Source organism: Rhipicephalus microplus, chromosome 3, assembly GCF_043290135.1.
Source record: "Rhipicephalus microplus isolate Deutch F79 chromosome 3, USDA_Rmic, whole genome shotgun sequence".
Lineage (NCBI taxonomy): Eukaryota > Metazoa > Arthropoda > Arachnida > Ixodida > Ixodidae > Rhipicephalus > Rhipicephalus microplus.
In genome coordinates, this window is record NC_134702.1 from 225,187,959 (window position 1) to 225,208,077 (window position 20,119).

The 20,119-nt window shown below is 43.9% G+C and overlaps 1 protein-coding gene across 2 annotated transcripts in view; it reads right to left on the reverse strand.

The window, feature by feature from the left end:
- Nucleotides 1–360: 360 nt before the first annotated feature.
- Nucleotides 361–20,119, reverse strand: part of LOC142804141 (venom metalloproteinase antarease TserMP_A-like) — a 151,790-nt gene continuing 132,031 nt past the window's right edge. The window contains exons 13-14 of one of the 2 annotated variants that reach the window (XM_075890742.1): nt 3,508–3,621; nt 361–486 (exon numbers count right to left, since the gene is read on the reverse strand). In XM_075890742.1, coding sequence (XP_075746857.1) covers nt 448–486; nt 3,508–3,621 — 153 coding nt within the window. In that variant the 3' untranslated portion in view covers nt 361–447. The remainder of the gene's footprint in view (nt 487–3,507; nt 3,622–20,119) is intronic. The other variant, XM_075890744.1, reaches the window with a different exon arrangement.

Consider the following 20,119-nt stretch of genomic DNA (forward strand, 5'->3'; position numbering starts at 1 on the left):
AACGCCGCTGATGGCTCGTATATAAGGCACGTCCGCGTGCTCTTCTTCCTCCATAATATGTGACATCTGCGTTCGATCGTAATGCGGACGCGTGTAAATTGACACATTTAGCCCCATTGTGCAATAGATGAGCTAGCAAATGTACATATTGTATGCCACCTGATTCACAGTCTCGTTCAACCGCCTTTCAGCAGCTTTTTAATGGTCACAGATGCAGCACCATGCTGATTGTTTTCATGAGATGAATAATCACAGCGTGTTCTAACTCCCTAAACTATCTTCTTGGTCTGCCTTTTGGTCGGAAGAGAGTTACCCATATAGCAATGGAAACATATCGTAGCAGAATTCAAAGTAAGTTACTAGGCTTGCGATAATGTGGTTTAATAATCAAGGAACAGATATATTTGTTTCTTAAACAAAGAATAAACATGTTAGTTGTCTTGTGCTTCACCACTTGTGCTTTCCACACTTTCCTTTTCTGCAAGTCTGGAACAAAAAAATCAAAGCAGTAACACAAATGTTAGCCAAATTACATTTACAAATATAGATAACAGTGTCCACCCTAGGCTTTTGAGCTATAGTCGCAGGTTTTAACTAGCTTCTTTTACACATTTATGCTCTCAACGTACTGCATCCGGTAAGGTCAAGAGGCCATTTCACCTTCTTAATAGCGACACACTGTTTTATGTACTTTTTTGTCAGATTTTTGCCTGTATACACTAAGCACTGTAACGCCACGCGGAAAGAACTTGTAATTTATGTTGTGGTGCTGTATTAGTCATCGAATACAGGGAGTCATAAATTCATCTTGCATTGGCAAAATAATTCTCTAAACGTTGTACTTCATCGATGTTTCTTCAAGGGTACGCGGCATACAGCCCAGGTAGCCACAGCAACAATCTGCGTATCCCCAATTGGTAAGCCGTGTGACTTACACAATACGCCAACGCTTTACCTATATTGGTTCTGTGCCAGATGGTGCCTGTACATGAGACGATGGCAGGACTGAAGCGTGAAAATAGCTGCATTTTACCAAACCTTGCAGTACAATAACAGACACTGATAGATTGTGCATGAAGATGCTGAATACTTGCCCCAAGTAAATGTGTCAAGAACACATTCTACTTCACACGGCACTATCTTTCATTCATTTTCTCCAAAGTATCGATCAGTGCAGCAAACGTCTTCAAGAGTTGCGCAACATCTTCTAGCCGAAATTTCCTAACTTGCAAAATAAGAATATTAAAAGAGTCTAATAAAGGCAGGGGCAATACACAGGAAATATAACAGTTGCAACTTCATTTGTGAGCTATATATAATGCGCGACCGTGGAGTTTGATTGCGAACTTAAGCCTGCACCATGACGCTTTTCCGTTTTCGGGAAGCATCACCTTAACATATTTTTACATGAACGTCTAGAATCAACGACTGCAGTAGTGGCACAGAAAGCGCAACCAACAGCAACCGAAACGCGAGTTTAGCGCTCCTATTCCGCAATGCTGAAATTTTCCGACCCTGCATAGTCCCGCAGCCCAGCTACGGTGGTTTAGTGGCTAAGGTACTCGGCTGCTGACCCGCAGGTCGCGGGATCAAATCCCGGTTGTGGCGGCTGCATTTCCGATGAAGGCGGAAATGTAGGCCCGCACACTCAGATTCCGGTGCACGTTAAAGAACCTCAGGTGGTCAAAATTTCCGGAGCCCTCCACTTCGCCGTATCGGATAATCATGGTGGTTTCGGGACAATAAACTTAACATATCATTCAATGCATAGTCCCGCACGCCAGAATTACATGTTGCACAACAGCACACTCTTATTCCACTGGCACAAAATTTTGTGCAAGTACCAAAACACGGCGACTATTCATGTTCGCGAGGCGGCGCAACTCGTCACTTTGGCTGCGAAGTTAACTCTCCTTGGGATTACACGCACAGAAATGCCCAACTAAGGATGTAGAAAACGCATTCCTTATTGCTGAATTGACTACACAAAAGAGACATCGTATTGAGAGTGTGGCAGCTTGGGCTAGTTGGTATGGCATGACGATAGGTATAGCGCAAGATCAAAACGACGACACAGAGACAAGGTTAACTCTCCCATGTCCTTCGTGTCCTTCTTGCCTCTGTGTCGTCGTTTTGTTCTCGCGATATAATTATCGTCATTATAATGGGGCTCTGACTTCAGGTAGCACTCACGGAAAAATCACTCTTTCACCATCTTAATTGCTTTCAATTTATGTCCCCAACCACTACACCGACGTTAAAGGCAACAGTTAAATTCTCTTACAATTTTGTTGATAGATTTATATGCAGCGTTTATTGTCTCAAAACAATCATGTGATTATCAGAGACGCCGTAGTGAAGAAATTCGGAAATTTTGACCACCAGAGTTTCTTTAACGTGCACCCAAATCTGAGCACACGGGCCTACAGCATTTACGCCTCTACCGAAAATGCAGCCGCCGTGGCCGCCATTAGATCCTGCAACCTGCGGGTCAGCAGCCGAGTACCTTATCCACTAGACCACCACGGCGGGGCGTGAAATTTTGTTGTCCGCGTTGTGTGTTCGCTTCGTTTGGTTCTGTCTAACAAAGAAAGGAGCAGCTTCACAAAAATTTTCCGCGTTCTGTTCACGAGCGACTAACTCATGAAGCAAACAGAATATTCTGCTTATGTGCACCGCAATATCGCCTGCACGCCACAGTCATTTGACTACACTTCTACGTGTGTTAAAAACAACTGCACACATTGCTAAACGACCTGCTATGAAAGCAAGGCGACAATGCTTCAGTAGCCTATGTCTGGTCTCCAAAACACCACGGTGGCCAACTGTTTGTTCTGGTTTATTGATGACCCAAAGGTCGTGGGACCACATCCCTGCTGTGGCGGCCATATTTACGATAGATGGTAATTGATAGAAATGCGCGTACTTATATTGTGGTGCATAATCGAAAAATCTAGATGGTTGAAATTTCCACAGCCCCCCACAACAGCTAATAATATTTCCCTGATTCTGGGACGTTCAATCTGCAAAATAACTTAAACTCCCTATGTACTGTATTTTTTTCAGATATTTGAAATATAAAGTACAATGGCAACTATATGCCATGGTTGTGGTAGTTTGCAAGCAAGTGCGCGAAAGCAAGTTTTATAGGAAAGCTCTAGGTTTTCAAGGCTTTTTGAAGTGCAAACGTGACGATGAATTTGTGCACAAGGAAGCACCGGCACCAGTAAAAAGCTGAAGACAACTCTAGCGCAGAATTTGCAATGTTGATTTCAGTGACACCGCATGAGCGTTTGCTGAAGCTTCACTGGTTATGTAAAATGCGACAGTGAAAATTCACCTCCGAAATTTCACTTTCAAGCTTAGCAGTTAACACTTGTTGCTTATCGTGCATTCTTTCAACGAGAAAAAATCGAACTGAGAAGGACACATCGCATGCCAGTGTTATTTCACAGGAACAGATTGTACTATTCTCTAAAAAAACAGCAACATTAAGTTAATTCGCACCTGCCCTTTCATGCACTCCATGCCTTCTGGTATAGGTACTTGCAGGCAGCTTCGTCCGAATGAAGGCACTATCTTGCAGCAGTTCATTTTGCAGCGCGTGCTTAGGTGGGGCGGCTGAAATAAGGCAGGCGGACTTTTTAGTCTAATAACCCAGTCTCCTAAAGACGAAGGTGCAGACGCCACACACGCAATACGCATATTATTGGTATCGTGTACAACAACCAAGCAATTGCACGCGATTCGACTTCGACAACCACACAACCGTAACGAAGATTTTTTAACAGCAAACATGCATTAAAAAGCACTACCCATCCAGAAATACTACACCTTAATCATACCCAGCCGGCAACGAAGGCAAATAAGTCTATAAGGACGTTAATTGTGTGATTTTAAATACACTTTAGCGATTTCGATATAGACATGAAAGAATTAAAGCGGACGAAAAGCCAACTCGCCACCACAGGGACTCAACCCACGACCACAGTGAGGCTTTCGTGCCGGCAGATTTGATTCTTTCACATGGCACGTGCAGGCTTACTCGCCACCATGGCTTCAAAGTTTTATTACACATAAATATTCAATAAAAGTGAACAAAGAAACGACCACCGGCGTTGTTTGACTGAAGGTTGGTCCTTGCCTGCGGCAACTTGCATTTTCGTGCACTTCGCTTGATCGCCTTGCAGCAGTTCAAAATATACACCATAAACAATACAATTACCATCTTCCGTATTTTCCTTCGCTTCAATATCAGCTCGTTTTTTTACTGTCGGGTAATATAAAGAAAGCTACGGAGCAGAAACCTGAAGACTTACAAAGAGGGTTCAGCTTAAATTGAGGACAATTCAGCCAGCAATGGAAAGGAAAATGGTAGGTGTAACCTTAAGAGACAAGAAGAGAGCATAGTGGATTAGGGGACAAATGGGGGTTAAGGATGTTATAGTTGAAATAAAGAAGAGGAAGTGGACATGGGCCGGACATGTAGCACGTAGACAGGATAACTGCTGTTCATTAAGGGTAACTAACTGGATTCCCAGAGAAGGCAAGCGAATTAGGGGGAGACAGAAGGTTAGGTGGGCAGATGAAATTAAGAAGTTTGCGGGTATAAATTGGCAGAAACAAGCACAGGACCGGGTTAACTGGCGGAACATGGGAGAGGCCGTTGTCCTGCAGTGGACGTATTCAGGCTGATGATGATGATGATAATGATGATGATAATGATGATGATGATGATGATGATGATGATAATGATGATGACGAAAATAAAGAAATGAGTCCTCAAAGTTTTCTTCATTCTTTCAGATATATCTTATATCTGGCTACGCTGTTCATACATGAGCGACAAAGTATTGTTCTGTTTGAGAGCCCTGCAGTTTTCCGGCCCCAAAGATTACATTTGGTGAACTGCGGAAAAAATTTTGCACACCAAGCAAGAGCCTCGAAATCAGCCGGTTGAATTTCGCTTGCAGCACTGTGAGCGCGCAACATAGTCAAGCTTCTTTTAGCAGGCGCAAAAAAAATGTTGTGCTAAGTCAGCTCTCTTACAGCCAATCGAGAAAAGACCACGAACATGACGGGCCACCAAATGTGTTTGGCAAATTTGAAAATACAAAAAATCATCCCTTTATTGTTGACACTGCGTCCTATTTACCAGAAGGTACCCCTAAATTCGTTGAATACGATTGCTTTAATATTTTCTGGGTAATATTGTTGGACAAATAAATCCTAATTTTCATATATTTTACAACCAAAGCTGTGAAGAGGTAAAAAACAAGGGTCGCGTCCGCCGTAGCTGTCCGCCACCACTGCCAGTGTCCGTAACAACTCTCACAGAAAATAAGAATAAAAAAATCAGATAAATGGAAAACACCACAATCACACATTTGAATTCGAACACGGGCACCGTGCGTACCAGCCCAGAATTTCACCGCTGGCTCAGTGCTTGAAACCTCGCTGCAAACTGACCCTATATATGCAGGTTTCTTGTCAGGATAGGAATCACGTCAACGTGAACAATAAAACGTTTTGGAAAAATAAATGAACTAATAGGTGTAATATAATGAGAATCCGGCCACGATTTACTCGTCGAATGCTCCAACTCATAACAAAAGCCTGAGCCATAATTATTCACCGCCATTATCAGAAGCACAAAAAGAAATGGTAGCATATCCACGGAATGAATGATGGAGAGTGGGGCGAAGCATTCGTTCGTCCATTCGTTCTTGCTTCCATCCATTCATGCGTCCGTCGGTGTGACCGTCCATGGGTCCATCCGCCCGTCCGTGCGTGCATCTGTTCATGCGTCCGCCCCTGCGTTTGTCCATGCATCCGCCCCTGCGTCCGTTCACGCGTCCATCTATCTGTCTGTGTGTCCATTCGTCCACCTATTCAACACTCTAAGTATCACCATCTCGCATCTTTTCATCATATATTCCCCATATAGACGCACCGCCATCCAGCGGACATTCCGAGGACAAAACGAAAGGTGGCACACGTACACTTTCTTACAGCTTGCGCTTCGGGTCTACTTCCCATCTTTAACCACCTCGAGTTCATGGTATATACTAGTTCACTGTGTTCATAGCACTGCGGCACAACGCTCGCTAAACCTAAAAAAAAAGTGACAGACGAATGCTTCGCCCCACTCTCCATTATTCACTCGTGGATATGCTGCCAGTTTTTTTGTTTTGCTTTAAAAACATCTGGCGTCTTTTTTTTTGCTTTTAGAAAACATGTGGCGTATTTCGTTGGTTTATTTCATCAATCAACGGCGTTTTGAAACAAAAGATTTTGATTGCTTAATCACGCACAGGAGAAATCTCACCAGGCACAACTTTGGAGGTAAAGAAAGGCTGCTACTGGGAATGTGAGAAAGCAGAAGTCGGCTTTTAACACTTCTACTTCTACAAACGTTTCCTGCTGAAACATGCCAATGGCGGCTAATGGCGAATGAGAGACAGGAGCATTCGGCGTTTAGTTAATACGCACGCCGCGAACTTTTTAGAGTTCAACAAAGCACAGGAGAAAACTCCCACCGGCACCACCGTGCCGGTCAAAATGTAACACTTGTTACACACTACGACTACTACTACGAGGGACGAACAGGTGCCGCTTTAAGGAGCTTCGCCCTAAAAAGTCATAGCTTTGCCACAAAGGCTAAGCAATGAACGCGAGAGTAACAAATTGGAAGTTTATGCGCAGAATAGCGAGCAGATCGAAACGTGCCCGGCGTTTCTCATGCACAAAGGACGCACAAAACGTATTCGCAGGTACAGAATGACGCAAATGAGCGTCTCAGTTGTTACTTCGCTGTGTCTGATAAGAGCGCCCTTTTCTCAAACGCAGGCAGTGCAACGATCGCAGTGATCTTTGTGTGCCCATTAACTACAACAGAATTGTTCCAACGAAACTCAAAGGCTAGCCCAGAGGTACGATTCTCCCCACTTCAAGATAAGAGCACGCGATCGAGCGTACACCCCTTTATTCTCTACGTGGGCCAAAATACGCGTGAGATATGAGAGCCGCCAAGCGCTCACTGGGCCATCTTGCATATAATGCTGAAAACATGATGATTGCCCTCTGAGATACCCACAAACAGCGGTAAGTGAAAGATAGGAATGGCTTGATGTTAGAAGGTTGAAGGAGGTAACTTTCGGTGACTCAGTCGTTAATGGCTCGCATTTACGACGTGGAGGTTCCACGTTCGATTCCACGCGCCAGGGTCTTTTAAATGTGAAGCATTTCTTAGCGAACTTCGGTGACTGAGCGCATCTATCTATCTATCTATCTATCTATCTATCTATCTATCTATCTATCTATCTATCTATCTATCTATCTATCTATCTATCTATCTATCTATCTATCTATCTATCTATCTATCTATCTATCTATCTATCTATCTATCTATCTATCTATCTCTCTATCTATCTATCTATCTATCTATCTGTCTAGCCGCCTACGACCTTTAGCTCTCCTGGCCGTTTCGATAATTCTATCGATACCAAACTTGGTATAACGCCGCATGACTGTATGAAGAACGTATATGACGAGTCATAACATGAAATTCAGGAAAAGCATGTCACCAATGTCACGATATAATTTCATGGTCTTGAAGCTGTTGTAGTGGTTTCGTTCACATGGCATGTTGCAAAACTGGTATCGTATGGCATGATTGCATGACGAACACAAGCGACAGACCCAACATAAAAATCATTGCATGCGTGTAATATAACAACATGGCTACATGACACGCTCATGAGGTGGTCGCAGCCCTTTTGCTAGCTTCACATATACCAAAATCCGTATTACAGTACGTGAATAGATGACAAAGCTATGTGACTGGTCCGAACATGATAATCATGAGATGCGTGTCATGTAACAACAAGACTACATGCCACGCTAATGATGCGCTGCAGCCGTTTAGCTATCCTAAATTATACCAAATTTGGTAATAAGGGACGTGAATGGACGAAGAAGGTATGATACAGGTGCAAACATGATAAGTATGAGATGCGTGTCATGTAACGGCACGACTACATGCTACGTTCATAATGCACTCGCTGCCGTTTGGTTGCTTCGCATGTACCAAACTCGGTATTACGTGACGCGAACGGACGACATAGGTAAACGGCACATCCAAGCAAGATAATCAGGATATGCGTGCCATGTAACAACATGACTACATACCACACTAATGATGCGTTCACGACCGTTTCGCTAGCTTCGCATATGCCAAATTTGGTATAACATGACGTCGATGGATGACGCAAGTATGTGACTGGTTCAAACATGATACTCATGTGATGCGTGTCATGTGAGATCACGACTACATGCCACAGTCAAGGTGCAAATACGTTTCAGCGTGACGCAGTGCACGTACTCTCTGGCGTTCATTAGGTCGCGTCACCAGGCGTTGCCACGACAGGCGCCGGTCCTGCCATGTACTCGCAGGCACGCGCTGCGTTGCTTTGGCGCATGCGCATTTCAGAGCGTTCGGCGTCCTTCCATCATGAAAAGAGGGAGACGCTGTGTTGTCTGGGTAACACATTGGCGCGAAATGCATCATGTCGCACTTCCCGTCTGTTGCCATCGGGCCGCGCTGACGGACGCTGGTCGCGCCTGGGATCAGACTATAGAGTGCTCGCGTTTTGCGAATGTAGTGTCGCTGAGCCGAGTGTGCGCGCGCGTCAGCACTACCTTGGAGTATAATGGGCCCTTCATGATTGGTTGGTTGGTTGGTTCCTCAACATCTTGGCTCAATCAACCTAGGGGGATAGGCCATGAATGGGACGGTGCCTTGCTTTTTAAATAATTCACTTCTTGAAAGAGAGGCTTGGATTAATTATGTATTATAGATAATATTAAAAAGGTTTTAAATTTAAAAAAACCTTGAACTTGATGCGCTCGCAGCCGTTTTGCTAGCTCAACATATATCACATTTGGTGTTGCGTGACGTCACTAAATGACGAAGAATATGAGTAGCGCAAATGTAATAATCCTGACACGCATGTCATGTAAAAACATGACAACATCCACGCTGTTATATATATATATATATATATATATATATATATATATATATATATATATATATATATATATATATATATATACTAAATTGTACATTATATCATATATGCTATGTACGCTATATATATATACTAAATTTGGTATCACGTGACGTAAATAGACGACGAAGGTAAACGACACATCCAAACAAGATAATCATGACATGGAAGTCATATACGGCATCGTTTACCTCCGAATCGTAATGTTGTGCTGGTTTTAAAGTGACATATCAACATTTCTCATTCGTGCTTCGCATATCATAGATTCCTACTGTACGTGGGGTCCACAACTTTTTTTTCTAGAATATTTTTCTTTCTTGCATTTTCATAGATATAGATGCGTATACATATATGGTGCATGACATCGTCGTCGACGCTGGCGGCGAAATCCAGCCAAGAGTCTTTATATGATTGCTATCGCAATAAAAATGGCGCGAAATCCATTTACCCTGCGTAGCGGGCACCACGCTTCTCCAGGGAATGACGAAGAATGGCGTAGTGGGTGCTTCCGGTTTCGGATACTGCCACAGAGATGTCTTTGATAGCGCGTGTAATTTCAATCAAACTACTAAACGAGCACCATTATAGAGTTGCCTTTAGAAACTTTCGTTATTCAAATGCGGAAAACCTAATTATTATCTTCTTAATTGTTCTGAATATTTTTATGGTAGCGTGATATACGAGCTCAAAAACATAATAGCTCTAGTCTTGATTTAGAATAATACGTGTCCTTACCATTTTATTTTTATTCTTCATTTTATTTTTGAATCTTTTAACTTTTTCGAACGACCTTCCAAGTTTTTAACTACTCATTCTTGGCAAATGCCCCAGACCAAGTACGTGCCATTTATTTTGAATGAATAACAGGAAAACAAACAAAAACTGCTTCTTTACCTGAGCAAAAATTATTATGATTTATGGCGTAGTGAGTTTCCTGCAAGTGTTCTTGTAGCAGTTACCCAAATATTGTTAAGAAAAAGGCTCTAAAAAGGCCGCTCTTGCAGCTTTCGCTGTTACAATGCTGAGTCTTACGCGCAGGCGTGACGTTTTAGCATACATCAAAATTCCGAAAAATGACTATCAATTGCTGATAACCTAATAAGAGAAACACTAGAACCACCGGTCGTACTCATTGCAGTCGTTCTCATCGCGGTTGACTCTACATAGTGGTGACGCAGTTTTCAAGACTTTGCCAGTGCTACTTTCTCAGATGACAAAAGCATTCATATATGACATATCGTTTTATTCATCAAGTTTTAAGTAGCTGATTAGAAGAAGAGTAGCCCACACTAAACGAACAACAGTGGCAGAGAATGCAGTGAAGTCTTACTTTTTGATAGCTGGCAAGTATTGGGCGCGAAACAATTTCCCAATCGTGGTTTCCAGTAGACGGCTACAACACAATATTACTTCTCTTTAACTTGATTAATGAGAATAGTGTGAAACTGCTAAAAAAGTTTCTGTATTTTCTGCACTCATCAGGCAGGTTGACCTCCTGTGCGCTATAGAATTCCTTCAAAATATAGAAATAAATAAAACTGCTTCTTACTAAACTATGGCTCCTAAGCAGATGCCTGCATGCAAAAGTGTAATGTTAACATATGCCTCTTTCATAAAGCCTCAATCGCACGAAGCACGACTGCAATATATCACTCTCCTGAGACACTCGGAGGTTGTAGAGCAGCATTCCAGGCAACTTGGTTTTTCATTACAGGAATGAATTTTTGATACGACGGTGTTAACTAAGGCAAAAAATGACGGGTGCCAAAATCACGTTAATTGAAAAAACACAAAAATGTATATGTACGCGAAAGGAAACGTTGAGCAAAGGCCAATGCGGACACTCTGGTGACTAAGAGTCACAAAACTTATGAGAAGCCAAAACACGCACACTAAGAAAGCAGAAGTAACAAAAGATCACAAGCAGAGGTTCATATCATGATAGCAACCACTCTCACGGAGCCGTGTCTTTCAAAAGAGGGAACACGGAGCTTGCACTGCTGGCAGAAGGCTTTACAGACAACGGAGCTAGCTTTTCGACCGAGCTAGCTATCCGTACAAATGCGAAGCATTTAGTAGAGGGGCAAAGTTTTTACCATAAGTATGAAGTATGGGTAAACGAAGGCTGTTTGAAGCGGCTAGTTGGCCTTGTTGGTTCATTAGTCTGGTGAACTACAACGCGACAAAAATGATCGAAATACAGACGACGACGATGAGCACCCTTCATTGTAGTTTGGGAAAGTGTGCGAGGCCGTGAAACTTTCATTGAGCAGTCGAAGAGATTTACTCAATAACCTCAATACCAAAAGATTTTCAGTTAACCCATGAAGGCTGCAGAAAAATGAGCTTTGGTATCAATCATTTATTGTTACTTGATTAGAGTCCAATTTGTCCAATCGTTTCTAAAATAATCAATAAAGTACTTTTTCCAGTACTATTGTTTTGACTAACGTTTAAATATTAGTATGCCGTTTTTGTTAAGCTGCCAGAACTTATGCCGATACTTCAGGGTAGGTGTAAGCCAGAAATTTAGGATCGACATCTACATCCCTCCATCAAGTGTGTGATTTTCGCACTTCAGTGCAGAAGATCTAGACCAGGCTAATCTTCACTGGATTCTGTCGGTTCCCTACATTACGAAGGTGTCACGTGGTTTCACGGGCAACATATAACCTCGACTACCCGCCACGTAATCTTGCGACTTCAGTCAGATCCTCAGCTTTTACATGACGTTTCGTAATTTTTAGTCAAGTGACTAGTTATGTTAGGTTATGTAATTTTGTCAAGTCTCTAGATGTTACGTGCACCTGGCGGTAACATCTGAACATGAGAATCTATTGCGTGGTGATATGCTCTCTCAAGCACAAGCCTACCTACATGATGCAAGGGGTCTGTCATGGGTCTAGTTCTCGAGTTATCTAGCGCACTCTACTTACGTGACCAGTACCGTGATTAAAATAACGTGAGTACCTGAGGGGTGATTTTAGTCACGTGAATATGTCCTACGTAGTTTATAGTGCGATTATGTCACGTGACTACCTGGTACGCGATGTTACGTAGTTTTATTGATGCAGCTAGTTGACAATACGCGTGACATAATAGTTAGTCACGTGACTAGAAGGTAGGTGTTATGTTCTGATGTGTCGCGATTATGAGAATGGGATGCGACTGAAATGAGTGAGGACGAACGCCTTGTTGAGCGAGCGAGAACTGCCTGCTCTGCGTTGGGAGTGGCATTTATTGAGCAAGTTGAATGAACTTGAAGGGGTGCTAGTGACTACATAACACGCCGCCACACATGAACAAAACAAAATGGAGAACATTAAAACGTGATCACAGAAGGAACCTTGAAGGGATTCACACTGGCCTTCCCGAGCGTGTCTTTTCAGGAAAAGGTTGCGGTGGCACCATTCGGGTGTCTGAAGGGCGGTCTGGGAAAGAACTTGGGTGCGAGGTGTCGTGGGGCACATTTTCTTTGGTTGTTTGAAGAGGATGGAAGTCTTCAGGTGTTGACTGGGGGTCATTTGGGGAGTGCCGCACTCGCAAATGGTGTTGGTTGCGCATGTACACTTGACCATTGGCTGCTGTAACGGTGTATCTCCATGGCTCTGGGCCTACCTGTGTTGCGCCTGCTTTCTCCCATTTCTTTTCCTGCCAAAACCACACTGGCGTATTCTTGGTTAAGGAGGGAATCTGACAAGCATGCTGGTCTGCATGCTTAGGTTGTGCCTGCTGCCTTGACTGAGGGTTTTTCTTTTGGGAACACCGAGTGTGGATAGTGCGGTAACAAAGTGCTGGGATGGGCTGGAATTAATGTTCTCATCCTATTTCCCATAAACATCTCTGCCGGAGAAAGAAGGCCATTCATTGGAGTTGCTCTGTGGTTCATTAGCACTACTGCGAGTTTCTTGCCTTCATACAGTGCTTTTGTCAATGATGCCATAATGGTTTGAATTTTTCCTTCCACTTGCCCATTTGCACGAAGAAAAAGAGGTGATGTGGGCTTGTGAACGATGTCCCATTTTCGCTGAAGTTTCTAAAGTCGGCTGAATCAAATGGAGGACCTTGATCACTCACGACCTCTGAGGGTACCCGAAACGCGCATCGATATCGTTCAGCACTGTGATGACTGATGAGGCTGATGTTGTACGCACTTATTGACCTCGACGTACTTAGAGTAATAATCCACTAGAAGCAAGTATATCACTCCATTGTGGTGCAACAAGTCCACAGCCACTTTTTCCCAAGATCGTGCTGGTAGTTCTCGGTCGAGTAGCGGCTCTCGTTGGTTAGCCCACTGATGGCGCTGGCAGACCTCACAGTTGGTTATCATCTGCTCAAGGTCCTGGCTTATTCCAGGCCAGTAGACACTCTGGCGAGCTGTGTTCTTACACGATACGATGCCTCGGTGGGTGAGGTGGAGCCTTGAGAGCACTTCTTTTTGACATGGCGTTGGCACAACAAGTGGTTCACCATAACACACAAAGCCATCAGTTACAAAAGTTCACCTCTGATTGAGTTGTAGGGCTTCACTGCTTTGGGAACTTTTGAGATCTTGTTGGGCCAGCCTTTCTGGATGTACGATGCTACACACTGGAGTGTGCTGTCAGCAGCTGTGCAGGTTCTTATCTCTGCTAGCTTCGGAGTTGACGCTTGCACCTTTGTACACGCTAGAACCTGATACTCCTTGTCTGATGTCTTGATTGTCTATGCTGAATCAGGTGCACGAGAAAGCGCGTCTGCAACAGTCAAATGTTTACCTGGCAAATACACCCACTTCACGCTGTAGCGTTGAAGTCGAAGTAGTAGGCGTTGTAGACTGGGTGAGACCTTGTGGAAGTCTTTAGGCTGAAAACCGATAAGAGGTTTGTGGCCAGTCTCAATAAAAATGCTGCGACCACAGATATAATTGTGGAACTGTACACAGGCAAGTACTACAGCTAACGGTTCTTTCTCAAATTACGCATCGCGCTGTTGTGCTGATGTGAGTGCTGCGGTCGCATAGGCAACTGGGTGTCCGTGCTGAAGGAGGACACTGCCCATACCATAGGATCTTGCGCCAGTGGATATGACAATAGGCTGTGCCGGATCAAAGTAGTGCAAGACTGGTGCTGTTGTCAGTTTGCTCTTGACGTCATTGAATTCATCGGTCATCTTTTGCGTCCACTGCCATGCAACATCAGATTTGAGAAGTTCTCGAAGGGTCTGTGCCTTCGCAGAAAAATTTGGGAGAAACTTCATTAGGTAAGTCGCCATGCCGAGGAAGCGAAGAAGCTCCGCTTTGCAGGTTGGTGCTGGTATAGCGTTGATAGCCTTCACTTTGCTGAGATCAGGAGTGACGCCTTGTTGTGTCAACTGATGTCCTAGGTAGGTGACTGTTGGTAAACCCAGCTTGAGCTTGTTTATATTCAGCCTGAGGTTGTTAGCTCGTGCTATGCTGAGCACTTTACGCAAGTGAACAACATGTTCATCTAGTGTTTTGGATGCAATCAAAATGTCGTCAATGTCTGGCGTCACAAGAGCTTGACGTTCAGAGATACTGTCAATGGCCTGCTGAAAGAATACAGGGACAATGTTTAGGCCAAATGGTACACGGAGGAACCTGTAGCGTCCCCTTCGTGTTGCAAATATACACAAGTACGAGCTGCTCTCGTCAAGCGCTAGCTGTCAAAATGCATTCTTGGCATCTAGAACTGAAAACACAGTACACCCACTGAGTCGTGCAAAGAGTTCGTCAGCAACAGGAATGCGATAGATGTGTCGCTTCACTGCCGTGTTCAAGTTCCTGAGGTCTAAACATATTCGCACTTTTCCATCTTTTTAGTAATAATAGCAATGGGATGCACCCAGTCCGTTGGTTCTGTTACACGCTTGATAATGGAATTTTGTTGCATACGTTCAAGTTCGACTTTGACTGTCTTTTCAAGTGCACATGGCGCACGACGAAGGGCTGCAACTGTAGGCTTTGCATTCTGCTGTAGGTGAATGCTGTACTTTCCAGGGAGTCTGCCAATGCCTTCAAATACGATAGAAAATTCTTTAAGTACTGCTTCAAGCTGCCGAGGAGTACAAGCCTCTCCTACTGCTTCAACATTCCTAACTCTGTTCAGCAAGTTTACTTCTGTGCATGCAGCTGCTCCCAATATTGGCTTGAGACTTCCTTTAACCAGCAAAAATTTGACAAGGCTTTGCTTGTTTTTCACCGACCAAGAGAGTTGACATTCGTTCTGAATGTTGAGCTGCTCACCTAGGTACGTGGTGACCTTGGCATTTGTAGATTTCACTGTTGGTGGCGGGTTCCAGTTTAACACTAGCTGATCTGGGAGAATTTTGACATCTGAACCCGTGTCAAACTTGAAGTTAACAAGACCACCATTCACTTCGGCACACTCGAACCAGTCAGACGATGCACTTTCCATGATGTCCACTGTGAGGTTTTCTAAAATAACTCCTGTTCGGAGTCCTCCCCTTGGTCGGAGAGAACGTGAACTTTTTTCTATGTTGTTCGTCATTTCTGACGGCAAACACTCGCGAAGTGTCCGAACTTTCCCCACTTGTAACATGTTCAGCCGTAGGCGGGACATTGTCGGGGTTGATGCACAGTTCCGCACCTGCCACACGTACGCTGAGCTGCTGTTTCTGTTGGCTGCCCGTTCTTTAGATGATACGCTGGTTGCCTTCTCGTGTGATGCTTGTCAGGTTGTCGAAATTGCTTGCCTTTTTTTCTCAATCTGGCCACAGTTGCTTGTTGTTCATACGAAGTCGTTGCTAGCGAGGTCACATGCTGCTTTGAGATTTCCGCCGATCGGCACGGAGCGATGATTTTCTCCAGTTTAAAGTCTTTCTCATGGAATAACCTTTCTCAAAGCGCTGCGTCTCGAATTCCAACGATGATCCTATCGCCTAGGACGTGGTCATGCTTGTCACCGAAGCCACACATTACCACTTGATGCTGAAGTACAGCAATGAAGTCGTCAATCGGCTGGTTCTCTTTCTGGCACATGGTGTTGAATATGGCTCTCGCTTGCATTACGTTTTTGTAGGGAAGGTACCTCTCGTCGCATCGCTCAAATATTGCTGACACCGTGTCGAATATCTGCTCACCGTCGGCTGGCGACGAAAAATGAAAGGTTTCAACAATTTTCCGCACTGTTGGGCCCATGACGTGAAGTAGCAGCGCTCGCCGTGTTGCTTCTGGCTTTGTGGTGTATTCGCAGGCTGCTTCGTAAAGCTGATACTCCAATTTCCATTCCGACCAAGCTTCCGCGGTATTGCTACCTGGCTCGAACTTCTTTGGTGGTGAGATGAGTGGAAGGGCCATGCTTACTATCATTGCGTTAGTTCACTTCTGACACCATGTTATGTTTGGATGTGTCGTGATTATGAGAATGGGGCGCGACAGAAATGAGTGACGCCGAACGCCATGTTGAGCGAGCAAGAACTGCCTGCTCTGTGTTGGGAGTGGCGTTTATTGAGCAAGTTGAATCCAGTTGTAGAAGGGCGCTAGTGACTACATAACAGTAGGCATTTTAGGTCACATTTACTCACGTTACAGCAGTTATGGGGCGTTTTCAGATAAAGTATAATGTCTAAAAACGTAATGTCACGTGGTTTATTGTCACGTGACTATTTGGTACCTGATGTACCATGGCTTTGGTCTCTTGAATTGCTCTTACGTGATCTTTAGTCACGTAACCACTTGGCAGTCATAGTTATTGCGTTGCACAGACAAAAAGGTCAGCTCACGTGTTGGGTGACGGAAGAGTAACATGAAGAGGACAAAACCAGGGGCGTGCTTGTTCTTTTCAGATCGCACTGCTCGGCATAACAAAATGTTTTGACAAAAGACAAATACTTTGAAATTTTTCTATCTTTTTTTCTATGGTTTTGTATTTTTTACGCCACATTTATACAAAGGTGAATAACCTATAATTCGGCAGGAGGTTCTAGAGTTACTGATGTCCGCGGGACATCATGTTATTAGTCATCAAAACGTAGAGCAAATAGAGAATTGCAGAGGAATCAAGAGTGCGATGGCTTCGGACTAGCAGTACCGAGTCTGAATGAGATGGGGAGCTGGGTGGCTTGCCTTGATTTTTTTATTTTCTTCTTGTATTGCCATTTCTCTTACTTTCTCTAAGCTTTTGTCTGTTCATAACAATTGAGAAGGAGAACGGAGAAGATGTCATCACAAAAAACAGCATCTGCTTCGAGCTCTATAAGTTTTCTAACCCTTTTGCCGTGATTGTACAATTATCTACACAACTAGGAGAGACCTCTACCCTTAGATAGAGGGACCAAAACCCCATTCAGCGACTGCGATTGGGTCTACCACATCATAGTGCGTCTGATGTAAGTTACCACCCCAGCCCGAGCGTGGTCCACGTTGGCATTTCTGATGACTCTTCCGTTGAAGATATGACATCAGACAGCGACTACGCAGTCGCATGAAGCCGTCGTCTCAAGAGAAAAATCAGACAGACATCGCCGACTGGCCGGCAAGCACAGACAAAGCCGAGTAGCATGTGGTCGTACGCCATTTCGTACGTGGCGACATCAAAACCGATGTCTTGAACTCTTTGAATAGGCAAAGCCTGTTGGAGCACTTTGAACTCATTGCCCCAGAAAAAGTTGTAGAAAGACGCATAAATGCTCGAAAAAAATCTTGACAGCGGAGGTCACTACGAACACCATACTAAACACGCTGAAAGCAATTGTTCATTCAGGACACATCCCAGTTCAAAAATTTCCGCATATGACAAGGAAACAAAGACAGCAGTTATATACGATGTGAATAAAAAGATAACAGGCTCTATTGTGGATAAACTGCTGTCATCGTCGGCTTTAATGATTGGTTTTCATCGCACTGAATGCACGCAATGTGCAAAATAGTGTTGCAGTCAGAGACGTTACCTGCACTTGTAAAAGTTGGGTACGTGAGGCATTCCGTACGTCCTTACGTACCAAAACCTCTGCAATGTCATAAAAATATGAAAATCGGGCACATTAGGGCAGTTGTCAAGCGTGCTGTAACCGGAAAATATTGCGGTGGCCTTCATGATGGCGATAACTGCAATGCTGCAGCCAAATGTCTAAACTGCTGAGGCGCCAATGACGCAACGTCAAAGGAATGTCTACAAACGAGGAATGATATAAGTATTTTGAAGAAGACGGTTCGAGACCACTCCACTCACAGAGAAGCTGCAAGGGCTGCACGGCGTCGTAAACATCGTTCACGACACCGACGCAATTGGAGCAGCAGTGCTCATAGATTATCAATATCTACACAAAAAGCTGTGCCTCCACCTTCTCCTAGATTACTTTGGTCTGCATAAAGAACGAGACAGATGCTTCAGTGTCATTACAGTCCGCACAAGTGCAAGCCGACCACTCATTGGCTCTCACGACGACGGAGACTCCTTTACTACGATCAACAGCCGCGGTAGCGTCATTATCGCATTGTGCTCCTGCCCACAATGAAGAAATTGAGAACACAGATGACGCAGATGTCAAAGCTATGTTTACAAATTTGATGGGTTAGATGCTCCCTGAACATCCCCGCTACCAAGGTGGCTGCGCAGCTACTTGAGGTTTTGGAGCCTCTTTTAGTAGTCCTTCAATAAATGAATATGACAACGATGTTCGAGGAGCGCATGTACCAGTCGCTTGTTATGCACTGGAATGCTTGCGGTTTACGTGACGGTCTTTCGAATTTCAGAGGATTGGATTTTAATTATGTTTTTTTTGTGTCACTATATGCGAACCAAACATGAATTCAACTTTTCGTATATCTGAATTTATCCAGATTTTGTCTCGCAGTGATCAACATACGAGCAAAGTTCTCCTTCCTATACGCCGTGATTGGACGTTCTCGAGAAATGACGTTGCATCGCATATTAGCAATGACTTCGTGAGCCTGACTGTAACACAAGAAAGATGCTGTCAAAAAAGGAGGACACATACACCAAAGTGCGCACATAGACTGCTCCCACCTGGGACCATTCTTCATGCCACACAAGCCCACACATTGTGAATAGCGACTTCAATGCACACCATCTTCTCTGAGGTAGCACTGCAATCTATTATCGCGGAAGTGATTTGGCCAGTTTTATGTGAAACTATAGACCAAGTGGGCTCAATGACGTATTACCGACATTTATTCGTGGAACGTTCTACAGCAGTTCCCTCGACCTCTGTTTTGTGTCCAGGAGCCTGCTGTCTTCTGCATTTTGGTGCACGAATTCGGATACTCGTGGCAGTGGCCACCTTCTAACATATGTTATGTTCAAGTTGTCTCGCCACGTGCACACACACACACACACGCTACATTCGTCAAACCGCCAAGGATACTGTTCAAGGCATCTGTCTAGAACGGCTCTGAGTACACGACTCACAAGACATGATTGCTTCTTCGCTGCGAGACACAATCAGGCTGGTTAACCTACCAGTGCATAAATTTGCAGTCGACTCCCAATACGAAGTTCTTCGTGCTCCGTCGCCGTGCAGGACGCCGACACAGACAAAGTCGCCTTCAAGCCTCCCCACTTTTTGCGAGCTCAATGGCATGCAATTCGGAATCTTGACAACATTGACAGGCAACGTTGCAGAAAATTCTGTGGATCTCAGGACGCTAAGCAACCTCTATCTTAGATGTGTATTTTTTTATTTATTTATTTATAATACCCTCAGGGCCAAAAAGGCATTAAAGATGGGAGTGGGTAATTACATGACAAATACAAATAAAACAGTGCAATAAATACAAATAAAAACGGTGAAATGAAGGACTCAGATATTATCAAAATTTCTGCAGAATTTACAAAAATAGTTATTTTCAAATTATGAAAAAGCAGAAGCAATAAGCATAGGTAACAGATTTTCCTGGTTACACAATGTTAGCTAATGTTTCATGAAAAAGTTTGAAGTCGGTGATGGTTGCGACATTCAAGGAAAGGTGGTTGCTATCTTGATTTGTGCGGAGAATAAATGACTGAAAGAAAGACTTAGTGTGACATGATGCGATTCCTACCTTATTGCGATGATCAACACGG